The sequence below is a fragment of the Bos javanicus genome, chromosome 6, assembly GCF_032452875.1.
Source record: "Bos javanicus breed banteng chromosome 6, ARS-OSU_banteng_1.0, whole genome shotgun sequence".
In the NCBI taxonomy this organism is placed as follows: Eukaryota; Metazoa; Chordata; class Mammalia; order Artiodactyla; family Bovidae; genus Bos; species Bos javanicus.
Window position 1 is genome coordinate 4,918,601 of NC_083873.1, and position 23,873 is coordinate 4,942,473.

At 41.0% G+C, this 23,873-nt stretch overlaps 1 protein-coding gene across 11 annotated transcripts in view; it reads left to right on the forward strand.

Moving 5' to 3' along the window:
• Positions 1-23,873, forward strand: part of PRDM5 (PR/SET domain 5) — a 250,511-nt gene that overhangs the window by 211,773 nt on the left and 14,865 nt on the right. For all 11 annotated transcript variants that reach the window (XM_061419279.1, XM_061419285.1, XM_061419280.1 and 8 more), the window contains one exon: positions 23,397-23,501. In XM_061419279.1, the coding sequence (XP_061275263.1) occupies positions 23,397-23,501 (105 nt within the window). The remainder of the gene's footprint in view (positions 1-23,396; positions 23,502-23,873) is intronic.

Below are 23,873 nucleotides of genomic sequence, written 5' to 3' on the forward strand. Positions count from 1 at the left end.
AAAAGCAAGAGAATTCCAGAAAAACATCTATTTCTGCTTTATTGAGTATGCCAAAGCCTTTGACTGTGTGGATCACCATAAACTGTGGAAAATTCTGAAAGAGCTGAAAATACCAGACTACCTGACCTGCCTCCTGAGAAATCTGTATGCAGGTCAGGAAGCAACAGTTAGAACTGGACATGGAACAACAGACTGGTTCCAAATAGGGAAAGGAGTATGTCAAGGCTGTATATTGTCACCCTGCTTATTTAACTTATATGCAGAGTACATCATGAGAAACGCTGGGCTGGAAGAAGCACAAGTTGGAATCAAGATTGCCGGGAGAAATATCAATAACCTCAGATATGCAGATGACACCACCCTTATGGCAGAAAGTGAAGAAGAACTAAAGAGCCTCTTGATGAAAGTGAAAGAGGAGAGTGAAAAAGTTGGCTTATAACTCAACATTCAGAAAACTAAGATCATGGCATCCAGTCCCATTCACTTAATGACAAATAGATGGGGCAACAGTGGAAACAATTTCAGACTTTATTTTTTTGGGCTCCAGAATTACTGCAGATGGTGATTGCAGCCATGAAATTAAAAGACACTTATTCCTTGGAAGGAGATTATGACCCACCTAAACAGCATATTGAAAAGCAGAGACATTACTTTGCCAACAAAGGTCCGTCTAGTCAAGGCTATTGTTTTTCTTGTGGTCATGTATGGATGTGAGAGTTGGACTATAAAAGAAAGCTGAGTACCGAAGAATTGATGCTTTTGAACTATGGTGTTGGAGAAGACTCTTAAGAGTCCCTTGAAGTGCAAGGAGAACCAGCCAGTCCATCCTAAAAGAAATCAGTCCTGAATATTCATTGGAAGGACTGATGTTGAAGCTGAAACTCCAATCCTTTGGCCACCTGATGCAAAGAGCTTACTGATTTGAAAAGACCCTGATGCTGGGAAAGATTGAGGGCAGGAGGAGAAGGGGACAACAGAGGATGAGATGGTTGGATGGCATCACCGACTCGATGGACATGGGTTTGGGTGGACTTCGGGAGTTGGTGATGGACAGGGAGGCCTGGCGTGCTGCAGTTCATGGGGTCGCAAAGAGTCACACAGGACAGAGCGAATGAAGTGAACTGAACCCTTGATGATAGTCGGTTATTATTTTTAGGAGTAGGAATGGTATTTACAGAAGCTATTTAGTACACATCAGTCTGCTGGATCTGTGTACTAACAGCAGAGAAGACAAAAAGTTTTCAGAAAGAACTCACCCAGTTGTGAAAGATTGAGTTTCAATTTACTTACTGAACAAAACTGTATCTGATGAAAAGGGTAAAAATGCTAATTTTATGATTTCTTCCTTTTTTAACATTTTACACAGACTTACTTTTTGTCACTACACTACGACTTGAGTACATTCAAATATTGTGAGATGTCTGCCAGGACAACTGTGGAATCCTCACCTGTGAAAATAGACAGGCTGTTTTTTCAGCATTTGAAGTTTGAAAGTGGCAGGTTTATGCTACTAGCCCCTTCCCATCTGTGCAGTGTGTTGATTCAGAGAGGTAATTTATATTGATGATATGAATTCCTCTGACTTCTGCCCACTCCTTGATGGTTTTGTTTCCCCTGCTGACATGAACTTGGCTGGAATGACCGCTGTGTTGGTCATGGGTGAATTGGTTGCATGTGTGATAGCACCTTTCTGCTGTGTTCTGATTATTTTCAAAATTGTGTAATGGGATAAGTATGTTACTCCTTCACAATTAAATACCTCTTTTCTGAGGCTTTGCATTTACATAATCCTTTCTCCTGGAGACCTCTGAATAAGCTTTATGGTTTTATTCAAGATGGATTATACTTGCAGCCTTCACATCTGTCAGAAAGCATGCTTGTTATTTTTGGAAGTAGGCAAGTTGAATCAAGTAAATTCTCTGTGGACTGATTGTATCTTCCTCTTAAATGTCATCTGTGACTATATTGAATTCTCATTGTCATTATTCGCAGTACCCCTATGTTATGCCCCCTAAATGGCAGGGATATTTGGTGTGTGCTGAATGTGCTTTGTGCTCAGTCGTGTCTGACTCTGCCGCCCCCATGAACTGTAGCCCACCAAGTTCCTCTGTCCATGGGAATTCTCCAGGTAAGAACATGGAACAGGTTGCAGTTCCCTCCTGCAGCCGGTCTTCCCCACCCAGGGATCAAACCTACATCTCCTACATTGGCAGGCAGATTTTTTTACTGCTAAGCCATCTGGGAAGCCCTGTGCTAAATACCATATTTCAGCTTGTGTAGCCATGAAAGCTCAGGTTGATAGATAAGTACCCCCAAGTCCATCTCCTCCCTCTGCCCTGTCTTTGCTTTGGACTCTCTTGAGGATAAGGGCCACATTTTAAACTTCCTGTGTTTCCCACAGTTCCTAACACAGTGTCTTGCTCATTACACCTGGGGACTTTCGCTGATAAGTTTATCCTCAGATACATCATCATCTAATCATGGCAATTGTCTTGATTGCTGTCAGCTCACTTATAAAGCTTGAAATACTTAAATTAATTGGTTTTTAACCTTAAAATACTAATTCAGATATAGGAAGGAACCTTTTTAGAGGAAGTGGTTGCTGTTTTTCTCCCTAAATTTGCCTTTAGAGATGGATTACTGTGGCTGAGGCTATACATTTCTTAGGATCATTCCATTGGTAAATGAAGCTCCCTGGAACATGCAGAAATAATATTAGGCTGTCTTAAAATTGTAAGACTTACTTTGATTTTCTGTAGCAGATTTTGGGGATACAACAAATAACAGTGTTGAAGATGGTATGTGACAAGAGGAAGGCAGGTGCGTCACAACCTGTCACGGAATTGTGACCTCAAAACTCTTGACGATTTGTTCTCCTGGTTGGGTTCCATTTAAGTTGTTATTTGAAATTCAGCATTTTTGCCTTGAACACAAAATTTATATTTTAGATCGTATTTATTTTCCTTCTGTTATCTTTCCTTTATGTTTTCATTGATTTGCATTTAATCTTGAAGTTTAAAGGTGATGAGCATAATTTTTTCCTTATTATAAAATTTTTGTTTTTATATGATTAGTTGTCTTTTGTATGATTTTTGAGGATAAAGAAACTAAACAGTTATTATGCAGAGGAATACTTTCCCTTTAGATAATTTAAATAATACTCTTTCACTTAACCAGTATTCCTTTTCTTCCAAAGATTACAAAGAAATTTCTTTACCGGGCACAGATCTCGTATTAGTCTCAGAATTTTTATCAGCAAATATGTTTTCAGCACCTTTTGAACTCCATGTGTATGAGAAAAACACTGTTGTCCAAAAGAAGACTCCTTTCCGTTTTCAGAGCTGGGGTCTCAGACTGTGTTGTATGGTATGACTTTTGATAGCCAGCCACTGACTTAGGTTTCTTGTTCATTGTCGTATAGTGTTATGCTTCAGTGTGAGCGTGACGTGTTCTGTGCCACTGGAATAGGGATGTTGGAACATGATGTGATGATTGGGAAATGTATTAATTGAAGGCAGAATGATTTCATACCTACATAACCAAAAGCCTAAATTAAAAGGGCTTAAACTGTGATGTTTATTAAGTCCCATGACAAGACTTTCCAAGTTCAGGCCAACCCGAGATGGGTTCACGCAGGGGCTCAGCAGGGTCTCCCATAGCCCAGGGCCTCCCATCTCTCCTGCTGTCCTCCCCCGGCTCCTCAGGCACCATCTCCACACACAGAGGCCTCAGCAGACAGAAGAGGCCTTCTTCTGAATCCCCTGCAGATTCCCTTTCTCTTCAGTAACCGCCAGCATGACATGTGCTCCAGTCTAAACCTATCCAAAGGAAATGGAGTTGCATTCATTGGCTTAACCTAGCAGTTCCCACACGGGTTTGCATATGAGAACCTCCTGGGATCCTTTGAAAACGCTGGACCCCAGATCCCATCCCAGTGCAGTTGTACTCCCTGGGGGATGGGTCACCAGCAGGCGCAGGTTTTGAAGCTCCCTGGGTGATTCCAGGGCAGGCCGGATCGGGGCCAAGGCTGCGCCTGATGTACCTTCCCGCTCTTGGCTGAGCTCTCAGTCATCTGTTGTGAGTTTGACCACGGGAGGTGGGGTGTGGGGACAGGGGGCCACAGGGTCACCACAGACCCCAGCCCTGGAGGAAGAGGGGCTTATTTTGAGTTCTGCACTCTCTGTCCTAGCATGTAAACCTTGGTCATATTTTAAACTAATATTTCTGCATATGAGAATAACCATACCAAGTTTGCAGCATTGCTTAACAATTAATGGGGGGAAAATCCTCCTCTAAATTTCCTAGCACTTTGCCAGCCACAAAGTAGGCAGTCTGTTAGCATGACCACAGTGTCCTTGTGGTAAAGCATAAGTAATATAAGGGGACATAGAAGTTATTGCTGCTGTTGTAATTATTATGATGATAATTATTACTTGAGAGGATGGAGGACCAAATCAGAAGTTTTCACTGCTGGCTGCACATTAAAAGTATCTCAAGAGCTTTTAAAAAGCACCAATGCCTGGTCCCACTCAAGACCAGTTAAATCATTCTCTCTGGGGCTAGACCCATCATCAGTATTGTAGAAAAAATTCTCACATGATTTGAATATGCAGGTAGTTATGAAATTCTCTAGGCTGGAGATTACAAGAGTGAAGGTATGAAGGAAATTCTAGTTCCCTTGGCTTATCTGACTGTCCCAAATGGACCAGGTTGAGTGCCCCCTGTGGTGGCAAGAAAACATGGTTTGTGAGCTAGTTCAGACAGTTCTTGGCTTGCTTTATGCCAGGCCAGCTCTTTGTCACCTCTGTGCTGTCAGTGGTAGGACCTTTCTTCCAGCCATGTCATCTCCACACATTATTCTATGGGCCTCCAGAGTGGAGGAATTAAAAAGCCATGGAGCACTTCCTTGTTGCTATTTAAAGTCTATATACAACACTTCAGTATAAAAATTATGTTCTGTTTACCGTGCACATTTTAAATTTTTTGTATGTGGATTGTGCTATATATTTTCCTAGTTTTCAGAAACTGTGTTTTCCATTAGCTACAATGCAAGATCAGTTATGGATATGTCGTGCAGAAACCTGCTCTAAACATTCTCCTAGCTTTCTTCAGACTTCCCTAAGAGTTACAGTTTTCAGGTGCATTGTTTACTAGGCCACGGGTATGTTTTGTCACGTGTTGAAAGATCACACTAGCTATTAAAATAAGATGGTGACTAAAAAGCCACAAAAGCTATAAACATCTGTAAAAGAAGTTTTCTAGGCAAGGCTGCTCATTAGCGGGAACCTGGGAGTGTGTTGATTGTGTGCAGCTGCTGGCCCATGCACGCTCAGAAACGGGGTGGTTAGGAGGAACTGTGGGATACACAGCCTGCTGTCTGGCGAGCCCGCCCTGTGCCTTTGTCCTGTGTAATATGACCTGTGGGGCTGCCATCAACCAACCTGCCTCAAAATTCCACCTGCAGTTCTGGTGCAACTTAGATGTTTTATAGAACCAAGTTGTCACCTTTTGGTCACAAAGCTGGTTGTTACTGAGAATCAGGTGGCTCCTACAAACAGTTTGGAAATTTCAGCGTGGGTGTCCCAGTGTTTGCCACGCTGAGAAGCACACGTCCTGGCTGACCTCTGGTCGCAGTCAGGGCTGCTGCAGGGCGCTCCTGGCGCTTCTTGTTCCCCGGAGGGTCTGGCACGTGGAATCCCACGTGAGGTCCAGATGGTGACCCAGGTACATAGATGACCCTGGTCTACAGGAGCACAAGACGCCCCCTGCTCTGGACACATATCTGAGCAAACAAGCTGGGCGTGCAGGGCTGGGAGAGCAGAGCTGGGTTTTGGACTCTACTGCTGGCCAGACCGTGTCTTGTGGCTGATATGAGAGGATAGTCAAGGGTGCACTGTGTCGTCTCTGAGAAGCCGTCTCTGAGACAGGGTTTCTGACTTTTGAGGGGGCCAATTTTTACCCAGTTCATCTTCCTGATGTCGAAAGTGGTCCCTCTAAAAAAAAGACAGTCTTTCAGGCAGAATCGTGATGTTTTAAGTTTTAAAATAACATAAAAGCAAAACAACAACAACAACACCCCTTTTAACTTTTTATGAAGAAAATTTCAAACCTGCAGAAGCAGAGAGAATAGGATAATGCAGCTCCATGTACCCTCGTCCAGGTTCAAACAAATTTTTCTTTCTTTCTCCATTTATCACCTCCTCGCCACCTCCAGCCATGAAGCTTGGAATTTTTATATGTAATATTAAAATGATATTTAATTCAAGAATTAGGTATAATTATATTTTAGAATTGAACACCTGGCTTATGATAAAATGAAATCATGGACATCTTATGATCATATATTTTCATTCTACACTAGTATTATTCAAAGTGTGGCTGAAAAAAATAGTACCAGCCCATAACTCTTTGTTTCTAGTCTGTGATAACTATGAAAATTGTGAGGAAGTGCCTAGAACTTTTATAGCATTTTGACATTGTTGCACATCTAACTGCATGATAATTTTATTTCAGTAATTAAAATGTGTTTTAGAAAAGTATCAGTCATCAGCAACATTGAGAAAAATACAATGTTTGACTGTGGATAGTTTCAAAAGCGCTTATACAGTGCTTCTGTGACTTTTCCACTCAAGATAAATTTGGTATTGGCAAAATCCAGAGATCTTTTTTAAAAAGCTTTCTGTTTCATCTTGGATATAGCTGATTAATAGTATGTTTGTTCTCTACATCTGTGTTTGTGTTTCTGCTTTGAAAATAGGTTCATATGTACCATTTTCCTAGATTCCAAATATATGTGTTAACACATGATATTTGTTTTTCTCTTTCTTACTTACTTCACTCTGTATGATAGACTCTAGGTCCATCTGTGTCTCTGCAAACAACACAGTTTCATTTTTTATGGCTAAGTAATATTCCATTGTATAATATGTACTACATCTTCTTTGTCCAGTCCTCTATTGATGGACATTTAGGTTGCTTCTATCTCCTGACTATTTTAAATGAACAATGGGGTATATGTGTCTTTCTGAATTGTGATTTTCTCAGGATATACACCCAGGGATAGAATTACTGAGTCATATACTAGCTGTGTTTGTAGTTTTATAAGGAACCTCCATACTTTTCTCCACAATAACTGTTCCAGTTTACATTTCCAACACCAGTGTAAGGGATTGCTTTTTCTTCACACCCTTTCCCGCATTTATTGTTTGTACATTTTTGATGATAGCTATTCTGACTGGTGTGAGGTGAAAAACTTACTGTAGTTTCGATTTGGATTTCTCTAATAATTAGTGATGTTGAACATCTTTTCATGTGTTTGTTGGCCATTTGTATATCTTTGGTGAAATGTTTATTTAGATCTTCTACTCATTTTTTGATTGGGTTGTTTGATTTCTTGATGTTGAGCTGCATGAGCTGTTTGTGTATTTTGGAGATTGATCCCTTGTTAGTTGCTTCATTTGCAAATATTTTCTACCATTCTGAGGGTTGTCTTTCATCTTGTTTGTGGTTGCTTTTGCTGTTCAAAAGCTTTGAAGTTTTGCTGCTGCTGTTGCTGCTAAGTTGCTTCAGTCGTGTCCGACTCTGTGTGACCCCATAGACGGCAGCCCAACAGGCTCCCCCGTCCCTGGGATTCTCCAGGCAAGAACACTGGAGTGGGTTGCCATTTCCTCCTCCAATGCATGAAAGTGAAAACTGAAAGTGAAGTCGCTCAGTCGTGTCCGACTCTTCCTGACCCCATGGACTGCAGCCTACCAGGCTCCTCCATCCATGGGATTTTCCAGGCAAGAGTACTGGAGTGGGGTGTCATCGTTTTGCTAGGTCCCATTTATCTTTGTTTTTATTTTCTTAACTCTAGAAGGTGAGTCAAAAAGATCTTGCTGTGATTTATGTCAAAGAGTGTTCCTTCTATGTTTTTCTCTAAGAGTTTTACACTGTCTATCTTTATGTTCAAAAGTCTCCAAGCAAGGCTTCAGCAATATGTGAACGATGAACTTCCTGATGTTCAACCTGGTTTTAGAAAAGGCAGAGGAACCAGAGATCAAATTGCCAACATCTGCTGGATCATGGAAAAAGCAAGAGTTCCAGAAAAACATCTATTTCTGCTTTATTGACTGTGCCAAAGCCTTTGACTGTGTGGATCACAATAAACTGTGGACAATTCTGAAAGAGATGGAAATATCAAACCACCTGACCTGCCTCTTGAGAAATCTGTATGCAGGTCAGGAAGCAACAGTTAGAACTGGACATGGAACAATAGACTGGTTCCAAATAGGAAAAGGAGTACGTCAAGGCTGTATATTGTCACCCTGCTTATTTAACTTATATGCAGAGTACATCATGAGAAACGCTGGACTGGAAGAAACACAAGCTGGAATTAAGATTGCCAGGAGAAATATCAATAACCTCAGATATGCAGATGACATCACCCCTGTGGCAGAAAGTGAAGAGGAACTCAAAAGCCTCTTGATGAAAGTGAAAGTGGAGAGTGAAAAAGTTGGCTTAAAGCTCAACATTCAGAAAACGAAGATCATGGCATCCGGTCCCATCACTTCATGGAAAAAGATGGGGAAACAGTGTCAGACTTTATTTTTGGGGGCTCCAAAATCACTGCAGATGGTGACTGCAGCCATGAAATTAAGAGACGCTTACTCCTTGAAAGGAAAGTTATGTCCAACCTAGATAGCATATTGAAAAGCAGAGACATCACTTTGCCAACAAAGGTCCGTCTAGTCAAGGCTATGGTTTTTCCACGGGTCATGTATGGATGTGAGAGTTGGACTGTGAAGAAAGCTGAGCACCAAAGAATTGATGCTTTTGAATTGTGGTGTTGGAGAAGACTCTTGAGAGTCCCTTGGACTGCAAGGAGATCCAACCAGTCCATTCTGAAGGGGATCAGCCCTGGGATTTCTTGGGAAGGAATGATGCTAAAGCTGAAACTCCAGTACTTTGGCCACCTCATGCGAAGAGTTGACTCATTGGAAAAGACTCTGATGCTGGGAGGGATTGGGGGCAGGAGGAGAAGGGGACGACAGGGGATGAGATGGCTGGGTGGCATCACTGACTCAATGGACATGAGTCTGGGTGAACTCCGGGAGTTGGTGTTGGACAGGGAGGCCTGGTGTGCTGCGATTCATGGGGTCGCAAAGAGTCGGACACGACTGAGCGACTGAACTGAACTGACCTGATCCTTATATTTAGGTCTTTAATCCATTTTAAGTTTGTTTTTGCATATAATGTTAGAGAGTGTCCTAATTTCATTTTTTTTAACGTGTAGCTGTCCAGTTTTGCAGGCACCACTTGAAGAGGCTGTCCTTTCTCCACTGTATATTCCTGCTTCCTTTGTTATAGATTAGGTGACCATAGGCATGTGGGTTTATCTCTGGGCTTTGTCAAGGTGATGGCAGTTGTTGAAGAATCTGCTTGCCAGTGCAGGAGATGCAAGGGACACGAGTGTGATCCTCGGGTTGGGGAGATCCCCAGATAAGGGTATGGTAACCTACTCCAGTATTCTTGCCTGGAGAAGTCCATGGAGAGAGGAACCAGGCAGGCTGCAGTCCATGGGGTCGGAAATAGTCGGACACAACTGAGCATGCATGTCTTGTTAAGGTGCAGGCTGGACAGAAGCTAAAATCGTCTGTAAATCATCTGGAGGCACCATATCCACTCTGGAAATTAGTGAGACATTTTGCAGATGGAAAAGTTTGAGGGTTATATGACATTGCCTGAAATCCTTTAAAAATATAATGCAGGCCTTTTATTTACAAGTATCCCATTTTATCTCTGCCAAGTTTATAGTTTTTTCAACAGGAGGAGGTCAACCACTGCTATGTTGCTGTTGCTGTTCAGTCACTAACTTGTGTCCAATTCATTGTGACCCCATAGACAGTAGTACACCAGTCTTCCTTGTCACCTAGAGTTTGCTCAGACTCATGTCCATTGAATCAGTAATGCCATCCAACCATCTCATTCTCTGTCGTCTCCTTCTCTTCCTGCCTCATTCTTTCCAGCATCAGGGTTTTTTCCAGTGAGTAGGCTCTTCATTCACATCAGGTGGCCAAAGTACAGGGTTGATTTCCTTTAGGACTGACTGGTTTGATCTCCTTGCTCTCCAGGGGACTCTCAAGAGTCTTCTCCAGCACCACATTCAAAAGCATCAGTTTTTCAGTGCTCAGCCTTCTTTATGGTCCAACTAGGACATCCACACATGACTACTGGAAAAACCATAGCTTTGACTACATGGACCTTTGTCAGCAAAGCAGTATGTCTGCTTTTAGGTCTTGTCTAGGTTAGTCATAGCTTTCCTTCCAAGGAGCAAGTGGCTTTTAATTTAATGCGAGAAAATAAAATCTGCTTCCACTTTTTACCCTTCTATTTGCTATGAAGTGATGGGACCAAATGCCATGATCTTTGTTTTTAGAATGTTGAGTTTTAAGCCAGCTTTTTCACTCTCCTCTTTTACCCTGATCAAGAGGCCCTGTAATTCTTCTCCACTTTATGCCATTAAAGTGGTATCATCTCCATATCTGAGGTTGTTGATATTTCTCCCAGCAATCTTGATTGCAGCTTGTGATGCTTCCAGCACAGCATTTGGCATGATGTACTCTGCATATGGGCTTCCCTGTTGGCTCAGACAGTAAAGCATCTGCCTGCAATGTGGGAGAGCTGGGTTTGATCCCTGGGTCGGGAAGATCCCCTGGAGAAGGAAATGGCAACCCACTCCACTACTCTTGGCTAGAAAATCCCATGGATGAAGGAGCCTGGTAGGCTGCAGTCCATGGGGTTGCAAAGAGTCGGACACGACTGAGTGACTTCACTTTCACTCTGCATGTAAGTTAAATATGGGTGACAATAAATAGCCTTGACATACTCCTTTTCCAATTTTGAACCAGTTTGTTGTTCCACATCCACTTCTAACTGTTCGTTGTTACCTGCATACAGATTTCTCAGGAGACAAGTGAGGTGGTTTGATATTCTCATTTCTTTAAGAATTTTCCACAATTTGTTGTGATCCAAGCAATCAAAGGCTTTAGCGTAGTCAGTGAAGCAGAAATAGATGTTTTTTTTTTCTGAAATACTCTTGCTCTCTCTATGATCCAGAGACTATTGGAAATTTGATCTCTGGTTCCTCTGCCTTTTCTAAACCTAGCTGGTACTACTGAAAGTACTTGGTTCACATATTGCTGAAACCTAATTTGAAGGATTTTGAGCATGACCTTGCTAGCATGTGAAATGAGGTGCATTTGTACCATGGTTTGAATATTTTTTGGCACTGCCCTTCTTTGGGATTGGAATGAAAACTGATCTTTTCCAGTCCTATGGCCACTGCTGAATTTTCCAAATTTGCTGACATATTGAATGCAGTATGTTAACAGCATCATTTTTTAGGATTTTCAGTAGTTCAACTGGAATTCCATCACCTCCACTAGCTTTGTTCATGGTGATGATTCCTTAGGCCCACTTGACATCATATTCCAGGATATCTGACTTAGGTGAGTGATCACACCATGGTGGTTATCTCAGTTATTAAGACCTTTGTTGTATAGTTTTTCTGTGTACTCTTGCCACCTCTTCTTAATCTCTTCTGCTTCTGTTAGGTCCTTACTATTTCTGTCCTTCATTGTGCGCATCCTTGCATGAAATGTTCCCTTGGTATCTCTAATTTTCTTGAAGAGATCTCTGGTCTTTCCCATTCTATTGTTTTCCTCTATTTCTTTGCACTGATCACTTAAGAAGGTGTTCTTACCTTTCCTTGATATTCTCTGGAACTCTGCATCCAGTTTGGTGTATTCTCTTTCTCCCTTGCATTTTGCTTCTGTTCTTTTCTCAGCTATTTGTAAGTCTCCTCAGAAAACCACTTTGCCTTGTATTTCTTTTTCTTTGGGATGGTTTTGGTCACTACTTTCTGTACAGTGTTATGAACCTCCGTCCACAGTTCTTCAGGCATTCTGTCTACCAGATCTGATCCCTTAAATGTATTTGTTACTTCCACTGTATAATAAAAAAAAAAATTGATTTAGTTTATACCTGAATGGCCTACTGGTTTTCCCTACTTTCTTCAGTTTAAGCAATAAGGATCTGATGGTCTGAGCCACAGTCAGCTCCCAGTCTTGCTTTTGCTGACTGTATAGAGCTTCTCCATCTTTGACTGTAAAGAGTATAATCAGTTTGATTTCGATATTGACCATCTGGTGATGTCCATGTGTAGTCGTCTCTTGTGTTGTTGGAAGAGAGGACATTTACAATGACCAGTGTGTTCTTTTGACACAACTGGTAGCGTTTGCCCTGCTTCATTTTGTACTCTAAAAAACCAAACTTGCCTGTCACTTATCCAGGTATCTCTTGACTTCCTACTTTTGCATTCCGATAGCCTGTGATGAAAAGAACATCTTATTTTGGTCTTAGTTCTAAAAGGTCTTGTAGGTGTTCACAGAACCATTCAACTTCAGCTTCTGGGACATAGACTCGGATTACAGTGACGTTGAATGGTTTACCTTGGAAATGAACTGAGATCATTCTGTTGTTTTTGAGATTGCACCCAAGTACTGCATTTTGGGGTCTTTTGTTGACCATGAAGGCTACTCCCATTTCTTCTAAGGGATTCTTAACCCACAATAGTAAATATAATGGTCGTCTGAATTACATTTGCCTATTCCAGTTCATTTTAGTTCACTGATTCCTAAGATGTCGATGTTCACTCTTGCCATCTCCTGCTTGACCACATCCAGTTTTCCCTGATTCATGGACCCTAACATTCCAAGGCTCTGTGTAGCGTGGTTCTTTACACCATTCAACTTTGCTTTCACCAGCAGGTACATCCATACTGAGCATCGTTTCTGCTTTGGCTCAGCTGCTTTGTTCTTACTGGACCTATCAGGAAGTGCCCTCCACTCTTCCCCAGTAGCATATTGGTTACCTTCCCATCTGGGAGTCTCATCTTCTGGGACACATTTTTTTTTTTTGCCTTTTCATACTATTAATGGGGTTCTCATAGCAAGAATACTGGAGTGGTTTGCCATTCCTCCTCCAGTAGACCACATTTTGTCAGACCACTTCTCACTATGACCCGTGCATCTTGAATGAGCCTGACAATATGGCTCACAGCTTCATTCAGTTACGCAAGCTCCTTTGCCACGACAAGGCTGTGATCCATGAATGGGATCCACTGCTATAGCAGCTGAGAGAGTGGAGAACTAAAAACTTAGAGAATTTTTATTTAGATATTTCATATCTAAAAAATGTATAACTTACCAAAATGAAATTCATGCATCTCAGAGTTTCCTAATTCATATATAAGAAATTCATGAACCTCTGCTTCATGAGGGGTTTTGGATTTCTTTTTAAGCTTAGATACAGGAGATGATTATCTGGTAAAGCCTTTTTTCCTAAACTCTAACAGGGTAGACACTAACAGCTGTGTGTGTGCTGTGCTTAGTCGCTCAGTCATGTCTGACTTTTTGCAGTCCTATGGACTGTAGTCTACCAGGCTCATCTGTCTGTGGGGATTCTCCAGGCAAGAATACTGGAGTGGGTTGTCGTGCCTTCTTCCAGGGTGTCTTCCCAACCCAGGGATCGAATCCAGGTCTCCTGCATTGCAGGTGGATTCTTAACCAGCTGAGCCACAAGGCACTGGAGTGGGTAGCCATTTCCCTTCTCCAGTGGATCTTCCTGACTCAGGAATTGAACCAAGGTTTCCTGCATTGCAAGTGGATTCTTAACCAGCTAAGCTACCAGGGAATAGCTAGCTGTAAGTTACCTTAATCTACAAAAAGTAATCAAATGAAATTTGTAACAAAAGATAATTTAATTTTTACACATGTGTGTGTATGAGAGTGAGTCAGAGACACTTGTTTCTATATCTGATTCCTCCCCGTGAGTTTCTTTTAAATTGACCTTGATATGCAAGTTGCTCACATGGAAATTATTTCATTAATAGCAGAGACACTCTTGGTCTCGTTGCAGCTTTGAGCAAGACAAATAGAAAAAAGCTTTGTCCATCAAGTGCATTCATGTAAGATATAACAACTGAGTGTTTAACAGGTTGAACCCACTCATAAGCAAACTGTATGTTTAGAACACCACAGACTCTGACAGTCCTCACCATATATCAATAGTTATCCTGGGTTCTTTTAATTGCTTACTAGGTTTTCTTTTTAATTGTATTGGAGTCAGGCTATCAGTGCCATGAAAAAGTTATTAATCAACATTGCATGATTTTCTGACATTGTTTATATTGACCTCTGACAACAAGGGAAAATGCTCATTTATGATATGTCATGTTTCTGTTTGATATGGCCTAGCCTGGAGAATCCCAGGGACGGGGGAGCCTGGTGGGCTGCCATCTCTGGGGTCGCACAGAGTCGGACACGACTGAAGCGACTTAGCAGCAGCAGCAGCAGCAGCATGAAAACAGTCCTAGGGAACCTTCGCGTGATGTGTCTGCAGCATGTATATAATCTATCCGTGATCCTCCTTGTCTTTGGTAGTCCGTGTGATAGTGGGGCATGCTTCTTTACCTCCTGGCAAGCAGTTCTTAACTACGAGGAAGCCTCCAATAAATTTCTGTTTCAAAGAACTTCAGCACTCAGATCCCTGCAAAATTTACAAACAGTGTGACTTTTTCTTTCTACAGAGCCCTCTCATGATGTTGATTTTTAAAATTCAGTTTGTTTTGGCAAAAATGTAACATTTGAAGTTTCTGTTCTTTTAAGAGATGGGTATTTGCTCAAAAATATGACCTTTTATTAGCTGCATCACAAGGTGTAGAGTATAGAGCTTTATAAATCCTACCTTCTGAATGAATTCTGCCAAATGTTATTTGATTAAAGCCTGGCTAATTAGACTGCTGATGAATTCTGCCTTTGATAGATGATGCTGTTTAACTGACAAACAGATTGCCTCCATTTAGTAATGACTCCCCAGTTACAATGACAAAGGACAAGCTATTTGTCAGGTAATCTGTTTAATCATTCAGAAATAGAATTAATCAAGAACCTAATCATTTTGTCTCTAGTTAAATCTAGCTAATGAATTAAAACGTGTGATTTGTACTATTCATTCCACTCCACTCTGAAACAGTGTTATAAACAATTTCCTTACTACTTCTTTGGATTAGATTTTGTGCCCAATTTAAATGTTTCGTAATGGAGAGAAAGAGAGAAGAAGAGCAGTAATGCAGTCGGGATATGACTAATGTTGAAGCGATGGTGCTGTGTGTGTTCTCTGTGGCAGAGGTGCGGCGGGGCCTTCGGAGGCCCAGCGGCAGCCAGACGTGCCCACCCCAGCCACACGAGCCTGCAGGAGGTTTCCTGGCGTGCCCTCGAGAAGGCGGCATTTATTAACAGATACTCTGCTGCCTAACCTGATAGTAAGAAGTCAGAAGCCTGTTATGGCTTCCTAAGCTTTCTCCGTCACATGGGCCCCTGTCTTGTCACCACTGATTATCCAGCCATCATCTCCAGTGCACCTTATGGCAGGGATAGGCAGTGAAAATTAGAATTGAAGTTCTTGTGCACCCATGCACACAAGCCTGGATTCGTCTGGACTGTTAGGTTAGGGTTAAGTGTACGCAGGAACATTCTAGAGCTGCAAAGATTATTGTCACAATTTTCAGAGAAAGGAAAAGCAATAATAGAGCCCTTGTAATAATACACCCTGGACTACTCAGCTTACTCTCTCTGCTCTCTGTGTTTACCACGTGAAGGGCGGTGTTTCTTTACCTTAGCTTGATTGAGAGGAATGGAAGAAATTAGGAAGGAACAGAGATGAGGGTTTCTTTTTTGAGAAATAAAATGCATTTATTTCCTTCTATTTGAGTTCATTTGATGTTCTTAAATTTAAGATAAGTCACCTGTAATATCCTGGCTCTTCCTGTGGTATAAACACTTCCCTCCCCCCGCCCCCCACCACCCCCAGCCCAGAGGAGGAAAATTTCTGATCTAAACACTTAGAACTGCATTTTTCCTTTTAAAATTTTTCTTTAAACTGCGCAACAGTTGAAGAGATAATAGATGCTAAGAATAATGCAACTTTTGAAAAGAGATTGCTTTTATTTGGACTAGAGGGGGAAAGCCATAAACATATTCCTTAGATTGCCAAGAAAACACAGTTACTTCTTTGTTGACTGTGTACAGCTAATTAAAATGTATTTTTCATATCCTGAAAGTTAGATGTACAGTTACTTAGATTTCTGGCAATCTGGTAGACTTATATCCTGGAAAAGATGCTCTATACAAAAGACCTGTCAATGCTGGATAAAAATAAAGCAAACAGTAAATATCTGAATCTGTAAAACAGTAAGAGTGATCTCCAGGACGGAACAGACAAAGCTGGAACCTGAGTCCAGAGTGTTGAGGTCAGGCTGAGGATGCAGTACCTTGCAGGGTATCTGTAGTTTCAGTAAACTCAAGACTTGATTTTTCACTGTGATAGAAACGGAGACAAGCTTTGAGTTCAGGTTAGAATGCAGGATGGACCAATTATTCCACCATAGTCTAGGATCCCAGAGAGGCTATGCTCAAAATGAAATCGGAGACTGGAAATAATCTACCTTTGACAAACAGAGATGCTTAGGACATTCAGTTGTTTTGAGCTAATTGCTGACTAGAGAAAGAGGTCTCCTTAGAGTTTGTAACCACAGCCTTTCCCTCAAGTGTGTTTGGAGTTCAGACTTAAAATGCTTGCATGGCTAGAAAACCCTCAGGCAAGAAATAAACTTAAAATGGTCTTTGATTGATAGCAGCCTATGGTGCCTGGCAGAAGCAAACACAAAAGCTGTCTGAAGGGACTAATCCTCAATCTAAGGGGTCACAGGATTTTAACAGATAGGGACCACCAAACATGAGCTCATGATTCCAAATTCCTGGAACACCCAAGGAAACAAGAACCATGAGCAGGAGACAGAAGAAACCACAAGAAGCAGAACTGAACTTCAAAAGTACATAAGATAAGGGTTTAATCTGATAAAGAAAATTATATAATATAAATGCCTAGAATATTTAAAAATAGGAATCAGCATGAAAAAAAGCAAGATTGTATTAAAAATTAAGCATAATTGAAAACAGTTAAATGGAAAGTTCTAGGACTTAAAAATACAATAATGGAAATTAAAAACTCAAATGATCCTGTTAGGTAGTTAAGTTATTCATACCTGAAGAGAACTGATCAACTGATTCTAAAGAAATACATAGAGTGCAATAAAAGGAGATGGAAATGGCTAAGACAGGTTGAGAAAAATGAAAAATAAAAAGACCTAATTGAGTTTGTAGGCTTTCATTCAACAAAAATAAGAAACAAAGCCATTTTCAGTCAAAAACAGAATTTACTCTCAGCTGATGCTTGGAAATTCAAATACATAAGAACGCGTGAAAAGTAAAGAAATTGTTAGCATGTAGATCTTCATGAGCCAGATAATCACGATGGTGTGATCACTCACTTAGAGCCAGACATTCTGGAGTGGGAAGTCAAGTGGGCCTTAGGAAGCATCACTACGAATAAAGGTGATGGAATTCCAGTTGAGCTATTGCAAATCCTAAAAGATAATGGTGTGAAAGTGCTGTACTCATTTTGCCAGCAAATCTGGAAAACTCAGCAGTAGCCACAGAACTGGAAAAGGTCAGTTTTCATTTCAATCCAAAAGAAAGGCAATGCCACTCATCTCACATGTTAGTAAAATAATGCTCAAATTTCTCCAAGCCAGGTTTCAGCAATATGTGAACCATGAAATTCCAGATGTTCAAGCTGGATTTAGAAAAGGCAGAGGAACCAGAGATCAAATTGCCAACATCTGCTGGATCATTGAAAAAGCAAGAGAGTTCCAGAAAAACATCTACTTCTGCTTTATTGACTATGCCAAAGCCTTTGACTGTGTGGATCACAACAAACTGTGGAAAATTCTGAAATAGATGGGAATACCAGACCACCTGACCTGCCTCTTGAGAAACCTGTATGCAGGTCAGGAAGCAACAGTTAGAACTGGACATGGAACAACAGACTGGTTCCAAATAGGGAAAAGAGTATGTCAAGGCTGTATATTGTCACCCTGCTTATTTAACTTCTATGCAGAGTACATCATGAGAAACGGTGGCTGGATGAAGAACAAGCTGGAATCAAGATTGCTGGGAGAAATACCAATAACCTCAGATATGCAATTGACACCACCCTTGTGGCAGAAAGTGAAGAAGAACTAAAGAGCCTCTTGATGAAAGTGAAAGAGGAGAGTGAAAAGTTTGCTTAAAACTCAACATTCAGAAAAGTTAACATCATGGCATCCAGTCCCATCAGTTAAGTTCAGTTCAGTTGCTCAATCGTGTCCAACTCTTTGCGACCCCAAGAATTGCAGCACACCAGGCCTCCCTGTCCATCACCAACTCCTTCATGGCAAATAGAGGGGGAAACAGTGGCTGACTTTATTTTGGGGCTCCAAAATCACTGCAGATGGTGACTGCAGCCATGAAATTAAAAGATGCTTATTCCATGTAAAGAAAGTTATAACCAACCTAAACAGTATATTAAAAAGCAGAGACATTCGTTTGCCAAAAAAGGTCTGGCTAGTCAAGGCTATGGTTTTTCCAGTAGTCATGTATGGATGTGAGAGTTGGACTATAAAGAAAGCTGAGTGCCGAAGAATTGATGCTTTTGAATTGTGGTATTGGAGAAGACACTTGAGAGTCCCTTGGACTGCAAGGAGATCCAGCCAGTCCATCCTAAAGGTCAGTCCTGGGTGTTCATTGGAAGGACTGATGTTGAAGCTGAAACTCCAATACTTTGGCCACCTGATGTGAAAACCTGACTCATTTGAAAGACCCTGATGTTGGGAAAGATTGAAGGCAGGAGGAGAAGGGGACAACAGATGATGAGATGGTTGGATGGCATCACCGACTAGATGGACATGGGTTTGGGTGAACTCCAGGAATTGGTGATGGACATGGAGGCCTGGCGTGCTGCGGTTCATGGAGTTGCAAAGAATCAGACACGACTGCGCAACTGAACTGAACTGAACTGACCTGAGAGCTGAACCACAGTGATCGTGTAAAATAATAATGATTCCATACCAGGCATTACAAATAAGATACTGAAGCCAGGCTTCAGCAATACGTGAACTGTGAACTTCCAGATGTTCAAGCTGGTTTTAGCAAACGCAGAGGAACCAGAGATCAAATTGCCAACATCTGCTGGATCATTGAAAAAGCAAGAGAGTTACAGAAAAACATACATTTCTGCTTTATTGACTATGTCAAAGCCTTTGACTGTGTGGATCACAGCAAACTGTGGAAAATTCTTCAGGAGATGGGAATACCAGACCACCTGCCCTGCCTCCTGAGAAACCTGTATGCAGGTCAGGAAGCAACAGTTGGAACTGGACATGGAACAACAGACCGGTTCCAAATACAAAAAGGAGTACGTTAAGGCTATATCTATCTATCTATCTATCTATCTATCTATCTATATATATATATTATAGCTTATTTAACTTATATGCAGAGTACATCATGAGAAATGCTGGGCTGGAAGAAGAACAAGCTGGAATCAAGATTGCCAGGAACAATATCAATAACCTCAGATATGCAGATAACATCACCCTTATGGCAGAAAGTGAAGAGGAACTAAAAAGCCTCTTGATGAAAGTGAAAGAGGAGAGTGAAAAAGTTGACTTAAAGCTCAACATTCACAGAACTAAGATCATGGCATCTGGGCCCATCACTTCATGGGAGATAGATGTGGAAACAGTGTCACACTTTATTTTTTTGGGCTCCAAAATCACTGCAGATGGTGATTGCAGCTATGAAATTAAACGACGCTTACTCCTTGGAAGGAAAGCTATGACCAACTTAGATAGCATATTCAAAAGCAGAGACATTACTTTGCCAGCAAAGGTCCGTCTAGTCAAGGCTATGGTTTTTGCAATGGTCATGTATGGATGTGAGAGTTGGACTGTGAAGAAAGCTGAGCGCCAAAGAATTGATGCTTTTGAACTGTGGTGTTGGAGAAGACTCTTGAGAGTCCCTTGGACTGCAAGGAGATCCAACCAGTCCATTCTAAAGGAGATCAGTCCTGGGTGTTCATTGGGAGGACTGATTCTAAAGCTGAAACTCCAGTACTTTGGCCACCTCATGCGAAGAGTTGACTCATTTGAAAAGACCCTAATGCTGGGAGGGATTGGGGGCAGCAGGAGAAGGGGACGACAGAGGATGAGATGGCTGGATGGCATCACCAACTCGATGGGCATGAGTTTGAGTGAACTCTGGGAGTTGGTGATGGACAAGGAGGCCTGGCGTGCTACAGTCCATGGAGCACCAAAGAATCGGACACAACTGAGCGACTGAACTGAACACATAACATAAAAGGGCATTCTGTACAGGGCATGCTAATTAGTACATGGAAAGCATATAAATTTTAGATTATGTTGAACATACATAGTAGGGCTTCCCTGGTGGCTCAGACTAAAGCATCTGCCTGCAATGCGGAAGACTGGGGTTCGATCCCTGGGTTGGGAAGATCCCATGGAGAAGGAAATGGCAACCCTCTCCAGTACTCTTGCCTGAAAAAGTCCATGGATGGACTGAGGAGCCTGATATGCTACAGTCCATGGTGTTGCAAAGAGGTGGACATGACTGAACCACTTCACTTACATAGTAAAAAAAAAATTTTAAGGATAATCACTAAAGTGTGGAAATAGAGTCTGTAAGTTCTATAATAGCACAGGATCAACCCAAACATGTAAGAAAATATAAGGGAGAAAAACTTAGGAAACAGCAAGATAAAAGCAAAGCACAAAATAAAATGTTAGAAACTTATTTAAATATATTATTAATAATGATAAATATTAATAAATAAACATGTTGTATTTTATTATAATGGTAATATATTCTAACAATATAAATTTTAAATAATAACAAAAAGTAATAAAAAGCAAAACTCACTAACGTGAAAAAGTGACATAAGTTTGGATTAAAATTTTTCAGTTGTATGGTATTTACAACAGACGCTCATCGTACCTAAGATATAGACTGTTTGAAATTTAAAAAGATGGAAATACTAGGCAAATACTATTTCCTCTATTTTTAAAGTGAGATATAGTTGACATGTAACAACTATATGTTGTGCAACTAAGGTGTGCAACGTTGATTTGGTATGTGTGTATATTGCAATATGATTACATCATAGTTTAGCGAAAACCTCAATCATGTCGTCTAATTATCACTTCTGTGGTAAGAACATTTAGGCTCTAGTCTTTTATCAGCTTTGCAGTATATACTACTGTACGGTTGACTAGATTCACATTGCTGTGCATTGAGTCTCCAAACCTACCTTGTAATTCCTAAATTTGTACCTTTGACCAACATTTCAACAAGTCTCCCAACCCTCACAAAATACTAATTTTAAAAAGCTTTTATAGCTATATTATTAACAAATTATTTTAATGTGAAAAAGATGATATAGATAAAGAAGGTCACTTTAAAATGATAAAAGGTCCTATTTTCCACGAGTGTCATAGTTAAATTTATGTGTACTCATTGTGTACATGAGTTTCAAAATTTTTGTTAACTACAGCAATAGAATTCCAAGAATATACTAGATATTGAAGTGTAAAGTTGTTTTTAAAATGATGCATCTTTCTTTAAAAATATGTGTTTATTTGGCTGCTCCGGGTCTTACTTGTGGCACATGGAATCTTTGTTGCCATGAGCAGGCTCATTGTTGCCACACGTGGGATCTTAATTCCCTGACCAGGAATCAAACCTCTGCGCCCATGCTGGGAGCACAAAGCCTTAACCACCGAACCACCAGAGAATTCCCTAAAATGGTTATTCGCTTTGTAGAGCTACTTAGCCATTCCGTTTTCTGGGAATGCTGAAGGTGCAATCCCACCTCTAGATATACATACTGTAGGAAATTATGATTGCTCATCTGTGTTCATGGAGAAGGCAATGGCAGCCCACTCCAGTACTCTTGCCTGGAAAATCCCATGGATGGAGGAGCCTGGTGGGCTGCAGTCCATGGGGTCGCTGAGGGTCGGACACGACTGAGCGACTTCACTTTCCCTTTTCACTTTCATGCATTGGAGAAGGAAATGGCAACCCACTCCATTGTTCTTGCCTGGAGAATCCCAGGGACAGGGGAGCCTGGTGGGCTGCCGTCTATGGGGTCGCACAGAGTCGGACATGACTGAAGCAACTTAGCAGCAACAGCATCTGTGTTCAAGTATACACTTGTAAGAATGTTCAGAATAACATTATTTATAAGAATGAAAAATTGGGGAAAACTTAAATATCCATCTCAGCAGAATGTACATAAGCAAATTGTGGTGTTGCCATTGAATGTAATACTATACTCATTAAGAATGAATAATGTGTTCACATTCATAAAGAATGAATAAAGGTACATGTGTTCACAAAAATATTCCATTTCTTAAGCTAGCTGGTGGGTGTACATATGTGATTATTTACATACTGTTTTGTAGGTCTGAATGTTTTCACAATAGTCTTTTAAATACTAAGGAGAAAATATACATAAAAACATGAAATTTAAAACTATATACATACTACCTCAATTCAAAAAGCATCTATAGCAATATTTTTAAGCTATATTTGAAAAAAATCTTATTGCAGTTTTACTTTAAAGAAATCTTTTTATCAGTGCTCTGTTTAGTAACTGACCAGCTGTTTTAGTGAAGCAATATGAATAATTTATTTTGCAATTTATTTCAAGCTTAAAAGATGATGACTTGAGTTTCTGGTATCAAAGATGGCTAAGGAATTTGGGTATTTTTTCCCTTGTTCTGTGGAGACACTCTTTTCCTTAAGAGTCTATGATCAGCTATAAATAATGCCTCACTTTTAAAAGTAATTTAGATTTTTTAAAAGAACATCCTTCCTAGGAAAAAAATACTGGACAATAAAAATGAAAATACTTAAAGTCACAGTCTAGTTCTAAGGTCTTAAATTTACCCTCAAAACTTGTTAAACTTTGGTCTGGGCTTTCATTTCCAGGAGTCCCTTTGAGACAGTGAACAGTTTGCAGCATGTAAGCCAGGGGTCCCAAACTGTTTTGCTCAATGATGCCCTTTTAGCAGGCTCTCCAAGATGAATAGAAAACCTCAGAGTTCAGTCTAGCAAGTGGTTAGGTCATAGCAATCCTGCAGAATCTCCCTTTGGACAGTCAGGACTGCATGGAAAGAAAGATAGTGACTCTGATGCTGGAGCTGTGAGCCACCTGGTAGTCTTAAGGCTGCCCAACAGGTTTTGCGTACTCCTGTTTTCCCCTGAAAATTTAGAATTCACGGCACCTCTGAGTATGCTGCCGCACCCTGCAGAACTAGCTAAAATGTGCTCCTGTGTACCCCTTCCTGAGGATGACGCTGCACTCATTCGCATTCCTGGCCTCTTCCCTGACTGCAGGAGAAGCCATACAAGTGCTCAGAGTGCGGCAAGGCCTTCAGCCAGAAGCGCGGCCTGGACGAGCACACGAGGACACACACCGGGGAGAAGCCTTTCCAGTGCGACGTGAGTGTGCCTCCCTGCTTCCTGTGGTCCTCCTGTAACCTCCAGAGACAGGAGATACATTCGTGGGGATGTATCCATGCCTCCTTTTGTGCACGTGTGAGTGAGTGTGTGTGTGTGTATGTGCGCGCGCGCACACTTTACAGTGCTAGTCTGTCTATTAATGTCTTGTGCTCCTTATTCCTTTTGATTGCATAATCTGTGTAGCCACGTTGTAGCATGTTTTTTTACCCTAGTTTTCTGGCAGTGCCTGAACTTTGATTTTCTTTAAGACATACTTGTACCCTGTTTTAATGCAGTTGAGTTGTTATTCCAAGGTATAAACGCATGATGACTAAGACAGGTTTCATGTGTCTGGCCAAGTCTTTTGACAGG